The sequence below is a fragment of the Oryza sativa genome, chromosome 3 (assembly GCF_034140825.1).
Source record: "Oryza sativa Japonica Group chromosome 3, ASM3414082v1".
NCBI lineage: Eukaryota > Viridiplantae > Streptophyta > Magnoliopsida > Poales > Poaceae > Oryza > Oryza sativa.
This window is the reverse complement of record NC_089037.1, coordinates 2,819,160-2,837,604: the sequence shown is the minus strand read 5'-3', so window position 1 is coordinate 2,837,604 and position 18,445 is coordinate 2,819,160. Positions and strand designations below refer to the sequence as shown.

Sequence of the window (18,445 nt, the reverse complement as noted above, 5' to 3'; positions counted from 1 at the left end):
AAGCAAATAACATTTAATATGGGCGTTCTAGTATTTTATTGCTATCCTTAAACTTACCTAAAAGAGAATAATCTCTTATATTATAGGATAGAGGGAGTATTACATATAATTATATAATTCTTTAAAGTACTTCGTCCATTTTATACAGTAAGTCGTTTGATATTTTTCTTAGTCAAACATTTTTAAAATTTGATTAAGTTTGTATAAAAACATACTACTATTTTTAATACAAAACAAACATATAATTAAAATATATTTGATATTAAATTTAATAAAATTTATTTAATGTTATAATGTTACAAATTTTTACTTAAACTTAATCAAACTTAAAATACTTTAACAAAGGAAAATATTAAATGAAAGAAGTATATCGTTAAGCAATTCGACAACATATGTATTTCCTCTGTTAAAAAAAAGGCACAATGCTATTTCATCATGTTTAGGTTGGTTTTTTTTGGACGGGGAGACTACGTGAGAATTAATTAAATAATAAAAAATAGAAATTAACAAAGAGAAGAAAAGAACACACGCCCTCTCCTCCGCGGCTGAGCGGCTGCGGCTCCGCCTCCTCCCATCCCACCATCCCAAACTTCTCTCGCACCAGTCACCCTCCTCCCGTCGCTTGGCCGCTCTCTCTCACTTCGCGCGCGCGCGCGAACCCGCACCTATCGCCGCCCATGCCCTCGCGCTCGCGGCTCTGATCCGGTCGCCATGCAGCAGCGCTCGCCGACGGCCGCGTCGGCCTCGGCCTCGGCCTCCTCGGTGGCGGCGGCGGCGGGCGTGGGCGGGGTGGAGCCGGCCGTGACGCTCGACCAGGTGCCGCGGTGGAGCGACGCCGACCAGCGCCTCTCCCCCTCCTCATCCCCCACCGCCGCCGGATCCGACGAGACCCCCGCCTCGTCGTTCCTCTCGTTCGCCGACCCGCTCATCGGCGACGGCGCGGCCGCTGGGGCCGGGGGCCGTGGCGCGTCGCGGTTCCCCGTCGACCACGAGATCAACTCGAAGATCTGTCTCTGGCGCGGCCACCCGTGGAACCTTGAGGTCGATGCCGTTGTCAATTCGACAAATGAGGTCGGAATTCGCTTAGCTGCTAGCCTCGTGGTGTTGGCGTGCTGCTAATGTTACAGTTGATATGATAAGTTTTGTGGTTGGTGTAGAACTTGGACGAGGCGCATAGTAGTCCAGGGCTGCATGCAGCGGCTGGGCCAGGGCTCGCCGAGGAGTGCACCACCCTGGTGCGGTTTGATTTTGGGGTTGCTGTTTTGGGGGTCAATTGGATTATTTGGGTTGCAATTCATATGAGGATTTTATTTTTGTCGATGATTACAGGGTGGTTGCCGGACTGGGATGGCTAAGATGACCAATGCATATGATCTGCCTGCTCGGTTGGTGATCTGATTTTGTTTGTACGGTCGCTTTCTAATGTGTGGTGCATATGTATTTACAGTATTAGCATTTTTTATTTTCAAAAAAAAAGTGAGGATAATGGCATGGAACTCTTGAATCATGATAATATCTCACAATATACCCAAATCACTATGTTATCTGCATGCATTGCTAAACACAGGGTCCTGAATCCCATTAGATCTGTGAACATTATTATCTAAATAAGAGAAGCACACATGATCATTCATCATTGTAAACCTGTTCTTTGAATATAACACAAACATATGTTCTTCTGCTGTTAATGATTTGTACTTTCTTAAATAAATATCAAAAGGAATAATAGGTTTGTATGGCGTGTTTCATGGGTTGATTCATATTGCGATGTTTCTATGGCAGTTATATTCTTATCATACTAACCTCCTGTTTTGTCTGCAAATGGCTGAGCTATTACATTCAAAGCTTTCACATCACATAGATTGTCCATAATGTGCTCAGAATCTCAGACTAGATTTCTTCTTAAGTGCTATATATTCCACTTCATTACTTCAAAACCCTATTGCAGGTTGACTGTAATTTGTTGGAGCAATGCAGCTTTAGCTCTACGATATTTCATTTGAAGAAATGTGAAAAAAAGTGACAATGTTTACCAGATTAAAACCTACTTGTTTTCTACCTGAGGATGTTAGTTTATTTCATGATATGGTTTTGAGATGATACACTGATATACATGCTCTTCACTGACCTATAATGCTTATGAATGGTCTGGCAGGAAGGTAATTCATACTGTGGGCCCTAAATATGCTGTCAAGTATCACACAGCTGCAGAGAATGCACTTAGCCACTGCTACAGGTCTTGTTTGGAACTTCTCATTGAGAATGGTCTGGAAAGGTATATTAAAAGCACCATTTGAATGCATATTTGGTTTGGGTTGTTTTGAAGTTCCTGAATGCTACATTTCACATTGCATATGTTGTAATTCCATCAAAGCTAAGTATTTTATTTTGCCTTTCATGTGATTAGCATTGCAATGGGTTGCATATATACAGAAGCCAAAAATTACCCTCGTGAACCGGCTGCTCATGTTGCAATAAGTGAGTTATCTGATCAATAGTTTCTTCTGCCTTTTGTTATCTTTCGCTGTTTGATTATTTCTACTACTCTTATGCGATTGCCTTACTGGTGGAGACAGTAGTTTCTTTCTTTATGAATGATTATCTGTTACACATTTAGCTTTTCCTGGTTTTAATTCCCGACTTTTTTGGATGATGGTGAACAGGAACTGTTAGACGTTTTCTGGAGAAGCAGAAAGGCAAAATAACTGCTGTTGTCTTTTGTACTACTACATCATCTGATACAGAGATATATAAGCGGTACTTAGACTAACACCCACTTATGCTAGCTAAATATGATAAATTTCTTATAAAGGTTGACAACATTGCATTTTGCAGATTGCTTCCCCTATATTTCCCTCGGGACAAGAAAGAGGAAGAGATTGCTTCATTGAAACTTCCAGCTGATGTTGGGGATGAGAATGGTGAAACAATAATAGATGAACGGAAAATACGAATAAAACCTTTGCCTGCTGGGTCTGCTATTAACAAATCTGCAGCTCCTGCGCCAGTAGATATTCCTCTTTCTGATTCTGGATTGACACGTAGTAGGTGAGACAACCATTTGCCAAAATTTTGATTCGATTACTATTTGATCTCCTTCAAGACACATTTTTCATTATATACCCATTGTATGTTCAGTTGTCCTATGGCCCCCAATTGGGTTTTATCTGATCTTAGCTAGTCTCTAAACAGGAATTCTTTCAAGTTAGATTCATATTTGGATCCTGCCTTTATGTCACTAATTAAAGATCCAGATCTCCGACGCAAGGAGCAGTTGGAAAAGTCTGTTCAGGCAAACAAGGGATTTAATTGGGCTAAATTGGTTGGATTTGGCGACCTTGGTGGTCCTCCATTATCTGCTGCTGAAGATTATTCACTTCATTCATGACACCTTGCTAAAGCAAATTCTCTCAGTCTCTCAGAGATTGCTGAGATGAAAATAATGTATGTAAATTACCATTTTCAGTTAAATTCTTTTCTAAGATTCTCCCTAGTTTGCTTGTTTATTTTAGTTTACCTTTTATCCTCACATCATTTGCCTTTTCCCCCTCAATTACAGTTACCGCGGTGGAGTTGATAGTGAAGGGCGTCCTGTTATGGTGGTTGTTGGTGCTCACTTTCTACTTCGCTGTTTGGATCTTGAGCGATTTATTCTATATGTAGTAAAGGTAATTATCAATCTAACTGAGATACACGACTTGCACAATATAGGATGCAGAAGGCCTGATTGCCTTTCCGGACATAACTGAAGTGAATTTGTGAACTCCCAAAGATTAGCTGATAGCTGTCAGTTACATATTTCCAGTGCATATGAGAGCGATGGAGTTTCTCAGCATTTGTTCTACCCTGACCACAAGCTGATGATTCCTATCTATTAATGTGTTTTTTTCTCAACAAGTAATTTCAATGCAACCATTTCTATTCGTTATACCTTGTGATGATGATTCTATTTTTTGTAGAGCTTTAGAATTTCCCCCCTTTACAAAGAGCATTGGAATTCCACTAGATTGCAGATACCAAAGATTGATGCAGCATATTTTATGAGACTCTCCTTAGTTGCATTACTTTTTTACAGTGAGATAACATATTCCTTGGGTTGATCTTAAATGAGGGGTGGACCTTGGAAGTTTTTTTAGGAAGGGAATATAAATACTTGTATATAATCCAAGTTTCCTACTGCCTTGTGTTAAATAGATGGTTTTTACTTTGTCCATGAATCAACCTGGATTTTCTCAATATTCAGGACATACTGGATGGAACACCAAGTTTAGTACTCCATCCATCTTGTTTTGAAATCATGAGTTTGCAGGAACCAATATACAGTGTCTGTTATGAACTTATGAGGTGTGTTCCATACAGTAGTGCCAGAGAGCCACAGAGCATCTAATATCTATAGTTCCAATAGAAAGGAACAGTTTTGTTTTTTCCCACTAACTTTTTTGAAGCGGGCCTGGTTCAAGCATCATGGCAGGAATTCCCAAATGAACTATATAATAGATTAGCTAAGTTCGTTGCCCAAAAGTTAGCCTATCTAGACCACTGTTAATGCCTTTGTGTATTTGAATTTGGCAGCTTATTCTGACAGGATTAAATTTGCCTTCTTTGCAGGAGTTTGAACCATTGATTCAAAAGCCTTACTCAATTGTCTATTTCCACTCAGCAGCATCTTTACAAGTGTAAGATTCATGAATAAGTAGGTTGAGAAGGACATTGCAATCCTTTCTAAAACTTGGTGCATGTAACACGAGCTGTTTTAATTGATTTTGCAGGCGACCAGATTTAGGATTCATGAAGCGGTTGCAACAAATATTAGGTCGGAAGCATCAGCGCAATCTTCATGTCGGTATCTCATATGATCACACTGTGTGGTTCTGATTGTTCATTTAGGAAAAGAAATATGAACTGGTGTTGTTATTGCACTCCACAGGCTATATATGTACTTCACCCAACTTTGGGATTGAGAACAGCTATATTGGCTTTGCAGCTTTTCGTTGATGGGGAGGTACTTGCTATTGCAGCCATCTCGCTCGTTTCCTCCCCAATTCTTTGACACATTTCTTTTTCTAATTTTAGCATCTTCCTTTTTGTCTCAATTAGGTCTGGAAGAAAGTTATCTATGTCGACAGACTTGTGCAGCTGTTCAGATACGTACCACGTGAACAACTGACAATTCCTGATTTTGTCTTCCAGTATGTAATGTTTCTAGAATTTTAAGAGGTCTGCTATAAACTAGGGTCAATACTGACATTCTGACAATTAAACTCTGCAGGCATGATCTCGAAGTGAATGGTGGAAAGGGCATAATAATTGACCCTAGAACAAAGCATGTCTACCAAAGACCATCAGGTTGATAAATATAGCCTGCTATATGCAGAGATCCTCCAATACCACACTGTACAATCTCTTTGCCCTCTATAGAAGATTTTCCTTCTTGATCTGTGCATTTTGTATCTAGTTGAGTTGGCAGTGTTTTGTAGCCTTCTAGTCTTTTCTTTCTGTTCTGTCAGGGAAGCGTAGATTATTATGTATATGTATCGCTCTATATAATAATAAAAAATGCTGTGGCCGTCTCAAATTCTCCAGCTAGGCTGGCCTCTTGGGTGCTGTGTAATTCTGGCTGGTCTTTGCAATGAACATATGTTCGTAGAGAAATAAAGTGATCATTGTCTAAGTGGCCAGGAAATAACATCTTCTTATCTTCCCTTTCAATAAAGGATAATTTGTTCAGTATAAGAGAAGTCCAAGCAGTCAACTTATATTTTATGCACATAATGTCAAGTCTGGCGTGTTTCTTTTATAAGATGATTTATATTCGCCGTGTATACTAGTAAGACAAGAATTTGCTCAAAACAATGTTGCAGCATATGCCGCAAAATGAAAAATGTCAACTCATTTATAATCAATATGGTTGACAATTTGCGGGTGCTTGATTTACAATTTCATGGTGCATGATCTTTTTTATTGTTTGACATAGATAGGTGCTTAAGGTCAGACTGCTGCTCTCGTGAAGTATGTCATTGGTGGTTTTACTTCTGCTAGCATTGCTATTTGGTGGACCTGCTCACAACTTGTGTCTAGCATGGTATTGATAGTTCTTGGTATCTGAAGATACAAGTAACAGCAAATTACTAGCCTCAGAATTCTCAAATTAATGTTATAGCATACTATCTAGTGCAAATTGATAGCTTGCTGTGGCAAAATGTGAGTCAAATTGATGCACAATTGATGATTTTTTTGCCCATGTGTAGAAGTTTACCTAAAAAACCATGAAATAGCGAGGGCAGATGCACTAGTAATTGTAAGGAACATTATGGACAGTACATTCTCCTTTGTTGGAGGTGCTAATAATTGAAAATGAGTTATGGGACAAACTGAAAAGGAAAAGGTTCATTTTTGCATGCTCTAGTAAGTTTTTCACCGAAAACTTTTGTACCGTTTAAAAATACATCAACCAACTTTTGAAATTGTTGAAGAGGCGAAAATGATGAGGATGTTGGCAGACAAGAACAGGTCTAGCCTTCTAGTAAGCGAAATGGTCGGGTAGGGGAGGATGGTGAAGGCCAGTGTTCTTCGGCCATGGAGAAAATTAAGGAGGTTTGGGGGAAAAGGAGCATGGAGGCAAGGAATGTCTCCTGATGCAAGTGAATTTGAATGGAGTGCTCTATGGCGGTTGTCGACAACGTGTGTAACACAATGGCGGCGCTTCTCAGGAATGGGGAAGCTGAGAAGGGGGCAAGAGAGAAAGGATTTTGTGATGGAAGGAGATAAAGAGACGATGTCAGCAGTGGTGAATCTGTGTTGGTGGTGCTAGAAGAGAGGTTGAGGAAATACCACTGGTAGAGACGGAAGCAATGCACCGTGTGAGCTTAACTGTGGTTGTCACATTAGGACCATGGGAGATGGAAAAGGCACAAGATAGCGCCATCTAGGCTAAGAAGTAAATGGTGAGAATCTGGAGAAGTTAGGAGGTTACTAGTTTGTTTTCTGGATTCTGTAGTTACTAAGTCTTGAAATTTGGACTTATCTAGACTGTTTGGGGTTGGAGATTATGAGAGTAGCTGCAGCGGTTAGAAGCTTCTTCAAACAAGGGCATTCAAGTTACCACCTATGTAAGCAAAATCCATCTTGGTTTTCATGGAAGAGGTTTTCTAAAATGGTTTTGGAATTGTTATAGGTATAGGTGGCACCAGGATACGCCAGGTGAATTCATCTGTAGCTATGGTTCAGGGTAAGTTCACCTTTCTTTAAATGAAAAAAAGGATGGTAATCTTCTGTAAAAGGGATGTTATGGATTTTTCCTGCAAGTATTAACATGTGATATTCTTCAAAAATATTTATTACACGTGCTAGTTTTAAGAAATTGCATTTCTCGTGAACAGCTGGGCAGACAGCCAGTAGGACTTGCATACTTTCACCTAGTTGCATTACAAAATACAGTTGCAGCTCTTTGTTTATATGAGTTGCATATATTCCATGTATCTTTGACTTGGCAAGGCGGCTTTGTTTTTTGATTTGGCAAGAAGATGCTAAGAGCTATGCATCTTTTCTTTATCCCAGTTGAAAACAGTGCATTTTTCTTACAGAAACGTGAGTTGGCAACAGCTGATAGGCCAAAAGTCTGCTCATATTGAAGGTAACCTGCAAACTCTTAATTTATCGTGATATGGATGACTAGCTTGATGTCCAGCAATAGAAACAAATCATGGAGCCGCACCATTAGGACAAGCTTAGCTGATCATGAGTTTATCATGACCATGCAACGCATATACATGGAATGTTCCTATTCCCAGTCTGTCCGTCTTTGTGATGCTTATTGTAGTAGTAAGCTGATTATAACCACACTTTTTTCTTAAATTTATTCTGGTGAGAATTTAGCCACTTCAATCTTGCGATTATTTGCATACCCATATCTTAGATAGTACCATTTCTTCACATATGGAGTACTTCTCTTAATGATTTTTGGGGTTATGATGAGCTGACTTCACGTTATCTTTCTGCTTTGTCCTAGATTAAAAAATATTCTCTTTCTTTCGCTTTTGCTGACTTGGGCTTATCCAACCATGAACCAAGTAAAATATGATATACCTACCAGGAAGCCAATAGGAAGAGGAGAGAGGAAGCCATGTTTTCGGTGGTAGGAGACTGGAGTATTTCTTAAAAAACTCTCAAGAAAAGAGAAGAAAATCAAAATCAGAGACAGGGGTTTGTGAGCTGCTCAACTTTTTTTTAAGGAGAAAACTTGGTAACGTGAGCTAACCGTAACTGTAGTCATTGCATCCAATCTGGCAACGATAGCAGAGCAATAAGATCATTCTAAATTAAGTTTCTTGACCTTTCTAATTACGGTCGTGTTAGCCCAACACAAATTAAAGATTATGACAACTGACAAGGTTCCCAGGCATATTCGGATCTTTTCTCGCGTTGACCCTGATTATATTAAACCAAGGAGATATAATAACCTAGCACTGTCTGCGTCCGTGGTTATCAGATGTTAAACGTCGTAATCCGCTGTTATGCTAATTAACTGTGATTGCAAGAAGGAAAACCATAGAAGGGAAACAGTGGGTTTGACTAATCTTATGGCATCGCATACATGTTGATAACTCACAAATGTGTCCCTAACGCATTGTCTGAAGGACTGAAGGTTGAGTATAAGGTGGACAGAAAGCTCGTGGCTCGTTAGCTCGCTCGGCTCGTGACAGGCTCTGCTCGGTTCGTTTGAATTTTCTAACGAGCCGAGCTGGCATTTTAGCTCGTTAGAGATAACGAGCCAGTTCGAGCTGGCTCGCGAGCCCTAACGAGCTAGACTCATAACAGCCCAAAAGCCCAATACAACAAAAAGGCCTAAGCCCAAGACATTGCAAACCCTAGTCCTCACTCAATTCCCCACTCTCCCCCCAGCCGCCGCCGCCGCTGCGCCTTTCCCCAAGCCGTCGCCGCTCCGCCTCTCCCCTGGCCGCTGTCGCCGCTCCGCCTCTCCCCCATCCGCCGCCGCCGCTCCGCCTCTCCCCCAGCCGCCGCCACCGCCGCTCCCGCTCCGCCTCTCCTCTAGCCGCCGCCGCCGCCGCCGGGAAGATCGAGCACCCGCTGCCGCCGGTCTCCGCCCCTCCCCCACCAGCGCTCGCCGCCGCCGGTCTCCTCCTCTCCCCTGCCAGCGCCCGCCACCGACGGGAGATCGAGCGCCCGCCGCCGCCGGTCTCCGCCTATCCCCCACGCCTGCCGCCGCCGGGAGATTGAGCGCCCACCGTCGCCGATCTCCGCCTCTCCCCCAGCGATCCAGCACCAGACGCCGCCGGCGAGCTCGAGCTCGTCTCCTCCAAGTGCCGGTGGAGCTGCGTCGAGTTCATCCCCTCCACCGTCGAGCTCCTCCCTGTCCCTGTGGTCGCCGGCGAGCTCGAGCTCGTTTCCTCCGCCGTCAAGCTTCTCCCCTCCTCCCCGTGCTCGCCGGCTACGTCTCTCGCCCCTAGCTCGCGAGCTTAACGAGCTAGCTCGAGCTTGTTGACGAGCCGAGCCGTTAGGATAACGAGCTAGCTCGAGCCAGACCGAGCCGAGCTGAGCCAGCTCGACATCCACCCCTAGTATAAACCCATAAACGTACTAACACAGGTACAATTTTTCTAATTAAGATCTATTTACCAAGTTTTTGAGTTTTTCCCACCATCCGTTCGATTAGTAGTTGAACTGTTGAAGACACCAAATGACATCAGCAGGCAATTGCCAAGATTTTATTCTGGAACTTCCCGGATGTTTCCTCTGTTTTATATTATACTCCCTCCATCTACTTTTGATAGTCATATTTCCAAATCTAAAAAATTTATTTTTGATAGTCATATTTCAATCCAACAACCTATTCTCTTAATGACTTTCTTGGATTTAATGCATGACTCCCCATTCTTCCACGCATGATTGGCTACATGGGCATTGAGAAATGTTAATATTAATGAATCGTTTGTTTACGAGAAATGACTAGTAGCATGTTTAAATGAATGATAAGTAGAATTACTTATCCTTGGTCTGCGTGGCAAGATGAAATATGACTATCAAAAGTAGATGGAGGGAGTATGTCGTTTGATCTTTTTCTAATTAAACTTCAGGCTTGTTCAGATTGATGCTATTTCAAACCATACCATTTTTTATAGAGTTGTCAAATATGTGTATCTATTTAGTTTCTTGCTAAATTTTGATAAATACATAAGAAATCGTACCAAAATTTTAGTAATATTGTCAAACTACCAAAATTTTAAATTTATCTTGGCTACAATCTGAACAGCCCTTCTTTAAGTTTGACTAAGTTTAAAGAAAAATATAGTACTATTTTAAACACAAAACAAACATATTATGAAAATATAAAATGTATTCAATGTTAAACTAGTTAAGTATTTTAGATGTTGCTAATCTTTTTATAAATTTGATCAAACTTATCAAAGTTTAACTAGAGAAAAGGCTAAACGACTTATAATATGTTATAATATGAAATCGGAAACTGATGGTGTAGGACTTAACCAAATGATCACTGCTCAAGACCAAGACCCTATTTGCATGCATAGCTTTGTCACTGCCCAGCCGATCCTGACACCGTAGAATTCTAAACAGTGGGAGGCCATACGCTGATATGCATAGATAGTTGAAAGTTAATTTCACATTCCACGATCCTGCAAATAGAATAACATTTGACTTCTGTACGGGCATTTTAAAGACAATATATGTCACTATCTGCTTGCAATCTACAGTATGTACGGTACATGCAATGCAGTAGAAAGAAAATCTTTTTTCTGCAACCATGCCCTGTCTGTATCCTGTCCGGACTGCGCTGCGGCTATATATACAGCACCATGGCAACAGAGATGAGGAAACTAACAGAGCACACAGCGATCCCCTCTGCTCTCTCTCCGGAGTCAACCCATCCTCAATCTTCCCAAGGTACGCAACCCTCTCTCCTGCATCTGAGTTCCATGTTAGCAGAGATGCTAGATTAATTAGTGTTGCGGTTTAGCATATTCAGGAAACGTTCTACTGAATATTTGTTGAATCATATGCGTAATATTATTACCCGCCAATAAGATTAGTTGTGTAAACATGTGCTTCTACTATTTAGTACAGTACGCATTAAAAATGGACACACCCCTATCTATTGAAGTTTCAATTACTGAGCGGTAAATCATGAATTCTCAATCTCAACAGTGCGAAACCTGAAATTTCTCTGTTCAATTAACATTCAACGATCTAGTCAGATATAAATGGAGATGCCTAGGTGAAGAATTTTCTATTCTTTTGTGATATGTTGTCTGTACTAAGCAAAGCTTATAACTTTGCAGCTTGAGGAAAAAAGATCATCATGGCGGGATCGCAGCTCAACGTTTTGGTCAAGCTCGACCAGGCCAAGACGCAATGGTACCATTTCATGGCGATCGTCATCGCCGGGATGGGGTTCTTCACAGACGCCTACGACCTCTTTTGCATCGCGCTGGTCACCAAGCTGTTGGGTCGCCTTTACTACACCGACATCACCAAGCCCAACCCAGGGACACTCCCGCCCAACGTGTCGTCCGCCGTCACCGGCGTCGCGCTCTGCGGCACGCTCGCCGGCCAGCTCTTCTTCGGATGGCTCGGCGACAAGCTCGGCCGCAAGAGCGTCTATGGATTCACGCTCATCCTCATGGTCGTGTGCTCCATCGCCTCCGGTCTCTCGTTTGGCCACACGCCCAAGAGCGTGATTGCCACGCTCTGCTTCTTCCGCTTCTGGCTCGGCTTCGGCATCGGCGGCGACTACCCGCTCAGCGCCACCATCATGTCGGAGTACGCGAGCAAGAAGACCCGCGGGGCCTTCATCGCCGCCGTGTTCGCCATGCAGGGGTTCGGGATCCTCTTCGGCGCCATCGTCGCGCTCGTCGTCTCGGCCGGCTTCCGTCACGCGTACCCGGCGCCGTCGTACGCCCAGAACCCCGCCGCGTCGCTCGCGCCGCAGGCTGACTACACGTGGCGGCTCATCCTCATGTTCGGCACCATCCCGGCTGGGCTCACCTACTACTGGCGCATGAAAATGCCCGAGACGGCGCGGTACACGGCGCTCGTCGCCCGCAACGCCAAGCAGGCGGCGGCTGACATGTCCAAGGTGCTCCACGCCGAGATCGAGGAGCGGCCGGAGGTGGTCGAGAGCCAGGTGGTCGCCGGGGAGACCTGGGGCCTCTTCTCACGGCAGTTCATGAAGCGCCACGGGATGCACCTCCTGGCGACCACCAGCACGTGGTTCCTGCTCGACATCGCCTTCTACAGCCAGAACCTGTTCCAGAAGGACATCTTCAGCAAGGTCGGGTGGATACCGCCGGCGAAGACCATGAACGCGCTCGAGGAACTCTACCGCATCTCCCGCGCCCAGGCACTCATCGCACTCTGCGGAACCATCCCGGGCTACTGGTTCACCGTCGCCTTCATCGACATCGTCGGCAGGTTCTGGATCCAGATCATGGGCTTCTTCATGATGACCGTGTTCATGCTCGCGCTCGGCGTGCCCTACGACCACTGGACGCACCCGGCGCACCACACCGGCTTCGTCGTGCTCTACGCACTCACCTTCTTCTTCGCCAACTTCGGGCCCAACAGCACCACCTTCATCGTGCCGGCTGAGATCTTCCCGGCGAGGCTCCGGTCGACGTGCCACGGCATCTCCGCCGCGTCCGGCAAGGCCGGCGCGATCATCGGCGCGTTCGGGTTCCTGTACGCTGCGCAGGACCAGCACAATCCCGACGCGGGATACTCCCGCGGCATCGGCATCCGGAACGCGCTCTTCGTGCTCGCCGGCACAAACTTCCTCGGTATGCTCATGACGCTGCTGGTGCCGGAGTCCAAGGGCTTGTCGCTGGAGGAGATGTCCAAGGACAACGTCGTCGACGAGACCGCCCAAGAAGCGATCGCCCAAGCGTGATGTCATAAACATGCCGTCTCGACGTGAGTGACTGAAAAAAAATGTATGCTTTATTACTCTATTGGTGTGATTACTTAATCTAGTTTTGTATACTTTTGTAGTGTCTCTCCTTTTACAGTTGTGGATTTGTGGGGTTTCTCTTTCTTTCTTTTTTTTTGGTTGAAACAATTAAACTTGTTTGTGAGATTTTGTGAACTTTCCCTGCAACTGATATAAATGGCATACATTCATTTCAATTGTATTGTAAATGGCGTGAGCGGCTTTGCAAACCGCTAATAATATTGTTACACTTTCGTTATTTTCAATTGACTAATTTCTTCTGGTTTGTTATGTTAGTCACCTAAATTTATGCAATGCATATCGTGATTTTTTTTAAGATCCCAACGCCAAGTGTTCTCTGCACTCGGCCTTCTATCCCTCCTGGCCCGAATAGTTCATTAGTTCTACTGGGCCACCTCGTCACGCCCGCTCGGATGTTTTAGGGTTAGCCTCTCGCGGCGTCATGGACTGCGTTGGGATTGGGCCGCGGAGCGCGCCAAGCGCCCAAGCCTACAGGGTAAAGTGGTAACCGCGTCACGCGGACGACGGTCACGGGGCTCGCGAGGAATCCGCGGCCGTGCTCGTCGCGGCGTCGGCTCGTGACTGGCGGCTAAAAATCGCTTGGGCATCGGGGGGGGCGCGGGGGGCGCTCCGCTGTAGGCGTACGTCCTGTCGGCTGCTGTTGGCTGTGGAAGGCTCATCTCCCATCCGCCGAGCCGCCTTGCTTGGTGCCTTGGTCGCCCGCGGCCGATCGAGGTGGTCCGCTTGCCGCTTGCGGGCTTGCGCGGTTGTGACGTATTTAATTCCATGGCTGACTGGAGTGTCAACCGATTGTTTTCTCTGACTCGCCGCTGACAACGTAGCGTGCAAAATCGGGTGATTTCGGGTTCATCCTCTTCGTGAGGCAACTGCGGCTGGTCAAGTCTGACCTCACGGACATCGTGGGCAACCAGTGCATATGCTGCTGGCGTGGCGTGGGGCGGCAACGACGCTGCTTGTGTTCGCCGCAGTCGGGGCGCCCTACACCGCCGGGCGGCGGGCGCCTCGATTTTGGGAGTGTTGAACGTTCATTACTGATGCCATGTGACCGGGTATTGCTGTTGCTCTTCCTGATTTTGGGAGTGTTGCTATTGGTATTGCTATTACTGAACAAACGTATCTTTCGTCGTAATAAAATGGGTTATATGCTGGTCTTGATTTTTCAAGGACAAGTTTGCCCTTTTGCGCTTACAAATAATGCAGAGTAACAGTTCCCCTGACCATACTATTCCAGATTTCTTATTCCAAAAGGGAGTTATTTCAACATTTTGTTCCTTGCCATTGCAACAAATACAGAATGGCAGCTTTGCAGCCACGCAACCGCAAATTAAAGAGATTAAAGGATTCATCACAATCCATAATTAATGGTTCTGCTTCAGCACCAAACGCTATATTTCCCAGTTCCCACATTATATTCATCATGATCATCACACTCAAAAATTCACCACAAAGTTCACAAAGGAGCATCTCAAACCAGTTGGTCAGATTACTGAATGTATATATAATACTCCTACATAGTTTAAGAAGTTCTCATAGTCACTTAGCTTAGCTTAGTTGAGATCAGCACAGCATATTGCAGACCAATTACCATCAAACACACACACACACACACACACACACACACACACACACACACACACACACACACACTAATCATCTATGGAAGCACTGACCAAGCGACGATGACCGACATGGTGCAGAAGCCAAGCACGAAACGACCTTCGCTTCTCAAGGCCGGCCTAGCACTGAAGCTCATCTGCTTACCAACAACTGTGTCACTGCCATTCTCTGAAGCCTCAACACGGAGGTTCAGCTTGCCTTTCTCCTCAACCACAACGACGCGCCGCTGCAACACGACGAGCCCATCATCGGCGACAACCACCTTCCTATCACCAGAGTCGAGCAGCACCACGTCTTCGTCAATGCCAGCGGTGCGAGCGCTGAAACGGGCCCTGAAATCGGTCGATCCTTGGACGACATGGATTATGATGGTTGCTTCCACTGCATATGCGAATGTGCAAATGTGAACTCCAACGTGCTGTGCTCGGTTGACTCTACCTCTCTTCTTGCAAAGCCATTGTTTGTCAGGTAAGCATAGACAAACGCATGGTAGCTTAAAACCTTGTCTTGAGATGCTGGTACCCTACCCTTTACTTTGAGGTCAACCTCAAAAACAACAGGATCCAACACTACGACAGCTCGACTAGGGCCTGTAAGCACCAAAGATGATGAATCCTGCAGGTATGCATGCCACAAATAAATTAACATGCCTGTTCAACAATGTATTAATTGTTTCTCCTCAATCCAACAGATTTGTAAGAAACAACTTAGCATGGTACACAATAGCCACAAAATTTGACATTTTGACCCTTTGCAAAAACTAATTTTACAAATGAACCGCTGCCAAAACTTATTTCAAATCTAACATTTTTGCTCAACGCCAAATCGTGTGGCGCGGACCTTAGACACCTCAGCGCCACGTCAGCTGGCTTTGAATGCCATGCCACGGCGGATGGGAGACTAAGTCAGCGTGCCAACGTACATTCAGCGTCATGTTATTTAGCGCTGAGGTATCTAAGTTCAGCGCCACACGATTTGGTGTTGAGCAAAAGGGCCAGATTTGAAATAAGTTTTGGCAGCAATTCATTTGTAAAAATAGTTTTTGCAAAGGGTCAAATTGTCAAAATTTGTGCACAATAGCAGCAAGACTTTGTCACGATATCTGAAAGTTTATGTTTGCAATGTGCTGATGGCGGATCTGATATTGAAAGAATAAAATCGAAACAAAATAATATGACGGAGAATAGAAAGCATCAAAGCAATGGTAGGAAGGAACATGCCTGCAGTAAGGTCTGGCAGTCGTCCCTCTCGCGGCAGAAGAGGATGTTCCTCTTGCGATCCAGTGAGTCGCGCACGGCGACAACACCATAGACATCCAGCGGCCACTGGAGGTCCCCCATAACCTCCACCACTTTAACCGAGAAGATTTGTAGCAGGTTCATCGGCCAAGACTCTGGCCATATTGGCCCGTCCGTATGCCGCATCGGCAAGATTTCCGCTGCACACACATATAAATATAAATTGATTGACAAAATCAGATTGCATAATTGTCGCACATCAAGTGGTTATAAATTGATTGGAAATTCAGAATGAGATAATTCTCACCCTAATACATATGCTGTTTTCTGTTATTTGGATTGAATACCCGTGTTTATGTGAGAGCAATTTAAAACATGTGGTTATGTGCTACATTGGTCTCTAAACATGTGGTGTTGTGAATGATTGACATCGGATTACATAATTGCCAGTTTGCCACACATCGATTGGGGGGGGGGGGGTGGGGGGGGGGTAAAGTGATTGGAAATTCAGAATGAAGTAATTCTCAAACACAAACATTCGTCATTGCAGAGAAGAAAATAGCAGCGAATTTGTTTTTAGCTGTCTTCATCCCTCATCCCTGTTACCCCCACCCACTGCAATTCCCAGCGCATCAAAATCAAACTCAACTACTATAAACCTAGCACGAATCGCTGCCGCCACTGTTGAATCAAGGGCATCCAAATGTGCTAAATACGGGAAGTGTAAATTAATATTCCTTGAACTGCATAAGGGATTTTGTTTAAAAAAACTCACTTTCGTCCTCGAAAGATCCTGTTTTACCGTAGATCTCAACCCAGTCCTCGCGGTAGGAGTCGAGGGGATTGGAGGGTGGCTCGTCGTCACCGTAGTCGTCGTCGTCGTCCATATACTGATGATGGTCGTCGTCGCCGCTGCCCTTGCGCAGCCGCTTGGCATCGCCTCCGGTGACGGCCTCCTCTGATCTGCAGTGGAGGTGGCTGGCCGCGTCCCCGCACCTCTCCGCGCCCGTATCCACCTCCATCACCGCCGGCCCGCCGCTTCTCATGAAAGCTAGGGTTTCCCTTGATGGTTTTTCCGGAGTACTACTGTACTACTCCAGTTCGGATTATTTTTGGAGCAAAATAAAATAACACAACGGATGATGGCCGTCCAATTGCATCAAGATTTGAGTCAGATTCGTACGCCGTCATCGTCCGTATAAAAAAAACAGTTTCTAAATTCTTCATTTTCTGGATTCTACTTTTTCTTCAAATATTGAGAAAAGCTGGACTCGGCTGGTGATAACATGTAGATGTTGGAAAAATAGCTTTTTCCTTCACGCTAAAATTAAAAGTTCGGTTGAAATTGGAACGATGTGACGAAAAAGTTGAAAGTTTGTGTGTAGAAAAGTTTTAATGGGATGGAAAAGTCGAAAGTTTGAAAAAAAATTACAACTAAACATGGCCCAAGTTCTTTTTTTTTTATATTCTATAACAATAGTTTCTTATAATATGAAAAGTAGTAGCTTTGCTATTAGACCTTTGCTATTAGTAGTAGCTTGTTTGGCGCCATCCTCTTGTTGAGCAATCATTCTTCAGAATTCATCTGAAGTAGCGAATGGCAACAAAGGGGTAAATCGTTTTGTTTGTTTAGCTCGAAGGAGTAAACTTTGATGTAACCACCCATACTCAGGATGGGTGTAGGCAGTGCAGATGGCCTAACGCATTCCGACGGCAACGGAGTTCTGGCGAAGGAGAGGGCTCCGTGACGAGGACGAGGAAGGAGCCATCAGAGGAGGAAGTCGGGGTGGCCAAGGCCGAGGTGGAGCAAGGAGGGATGTGCCCCTGGCAGCGGCGAAAGGCAGAAGTTCGGAGTAGGTCGGCACAGGCAGGAGGAGGTTGGGGAAGTCCGGCGAAAGTATCGGCCGTGGAGCTATACGCCGGAGAAGGGAAGGTGGCCATGGGGCCACCATTAGCAAGTGGGTATGGCTGGTCAGATTTGGCTACGTTTGCCTGGAGCAACAGCAACCAACAAGGACACAACGAGGTGAAGAGTTATCCTCGAGGCGTAAAAGGTGAAGATGGCAATTCGCGGGGAGCTATAGCTAGCCTTCTCCAGTACTTCTGTCCATATCCTGTTCTGCGTCACGAGCCATGCAAACAAAACACACACATCTCTGCGTCATTCGCGGGGAGTAGTTTCGCTCGCTCGCTAGGGCATGCATGCTTGTCAAGTTGCTCGCAAGAGTTCATCGTCAAGAAGCTTCGCTGGAAATTTCGTCGACCTCTTCTCCGATTGTTGTAGCGAAAGGGACATGGTTTGTTCTCTAGCTGAAGTTTCAGCCCCATGTCAATTCCATCACCAAAACGAGATAGCGACAAGCCAGATCGTATTAGCTAGGCATGTGCCATGTGGAAAACCAAGAAACAAGAGAATTTAAGACGGGAAGGCCCAAGTGTGTACTGCAACTACTGTTGCGAGCTGTGCGTCCACCCTACCGAAGGACGCCTATGAACTGGACTTCATTGAGCCAGTAGTGCAGCCAGCCCATGCTCTGCAAAATCCTACCCTCGCATACTTCAACGGCGATGACTTCCATATCAAAGA

General features: G+C 44.9%; 2 protein-coding genes and 1 pseudogene across 3 annotated transcripts; 2 read left to right on the top strand and 1 right to left on the bottom strand.

Moving 5' to 3' along the window:
* Positions 1-547: 547 nt before the first annotated feature.
* On the top strand, positions 548-5,575 carry LOC4331639 (uncharacterized). 2 transcript variants are annotated; one of them, XM_066308670.1, is made up of 14 exons: positions 548-1,071; positions 1,158-1,235; positions 1,330-1,385; positions 2,156-2,275; positions 2,408-2,478; positions 2,664-2,757; positions 2,836-3,048; positions 3,193-3,444; positions 3,560-3,668; positions 4,609-4,676; positions 4,770-4,839; positions 4,928-5,002; positions 5,098-5,189; positions 5,270-5,575. In XM_066308670.1, the coding sequence occupies exons 1-8, from the start codon at positions 712-714 to the stop codon at positions 3,386-3,388; spliced, it is 1,188 nt and encodes a 395-aa protein (XP_066164767.1). In that variant the 5' UTR covers positions 548-711; the 3' UTR covers positions 3,389-3,444; positions 3,560-3,668; positions 4,609-4,676; positions 4,770-4,839; positions 4,928-5,002; positions 5,098-5,189; positions 5,270-5,575. The 2 variants fall into 2 exon arrangements, with proteins under 2 accessions (XP_066164767.1, XP_066164768.1); XM_066308671.1 differs by having other exon boundaries at positions 3,560-3,897.
* A 290-nt stretch (positions 5,576-5,865) lies between these two features.
* On the top strand, positions 5,866-13,220 carry LOC4331637 (inorganic phosphate transporter 1-2-like). The gene is made up of 4 exons (NM_001402045.1): positions 5,866-7,228; positions 7,584-7,633; positions 10,731-10,920; positions 11,316-13,220. Exon 4 carries the CDS (start codon positions 11,336-11,338, stop codon positions 12,920-12,922), a length of 1,587 nt encoding a protein of 528 aa, NP_001388974.1. The 5' UTR covers positions 5,866-7,228; positions 7,584-7,633; positions 10,731-10,920; positions 11,316-11,335; the 3' UTR covers positions 12,923-13,220.
* A 1,232-nt stretch (positions 13,221-14,452) lies between these two features.
* Positions 14,453-17,030, bottom strand: LOC4331636 (uncharacterized; annotated as a pseudogene).
* Between the last annotated feature and the right edge of the window lie 1,415 nt (positions 17,031-18,445).

Coding starts and splice junctions, on each gene's coding strand:
- LOC4331639 (XM_066308670.1), top strand. CDS start 712: ATGCAGCAGCGCTCGCCGACGGCCGCGTCGGCCTCGGCCTCGGCCTCC. Junction 1,072..1,157: donor TTGTCAATTCGACAAATGAG/GTCGGAATTCGC, acceptor TGGTTGGTGTAG/AACTTGGACGAGGCGCATAG. Junction 3,049..3,192: donor TCTGGATTGACACGTAGTAG/GTGAGACAACCA, acceptor GTCTCTAAACAG/GAATTCTTTCAAGTTAGATT.
- LOC4331637 (NM_001402045.1), top strand. CDS start 11,336: ATGGCGGGATCGCAGCTCAACGTTTTGGTCAAGCTCGACCAGGCCAAG.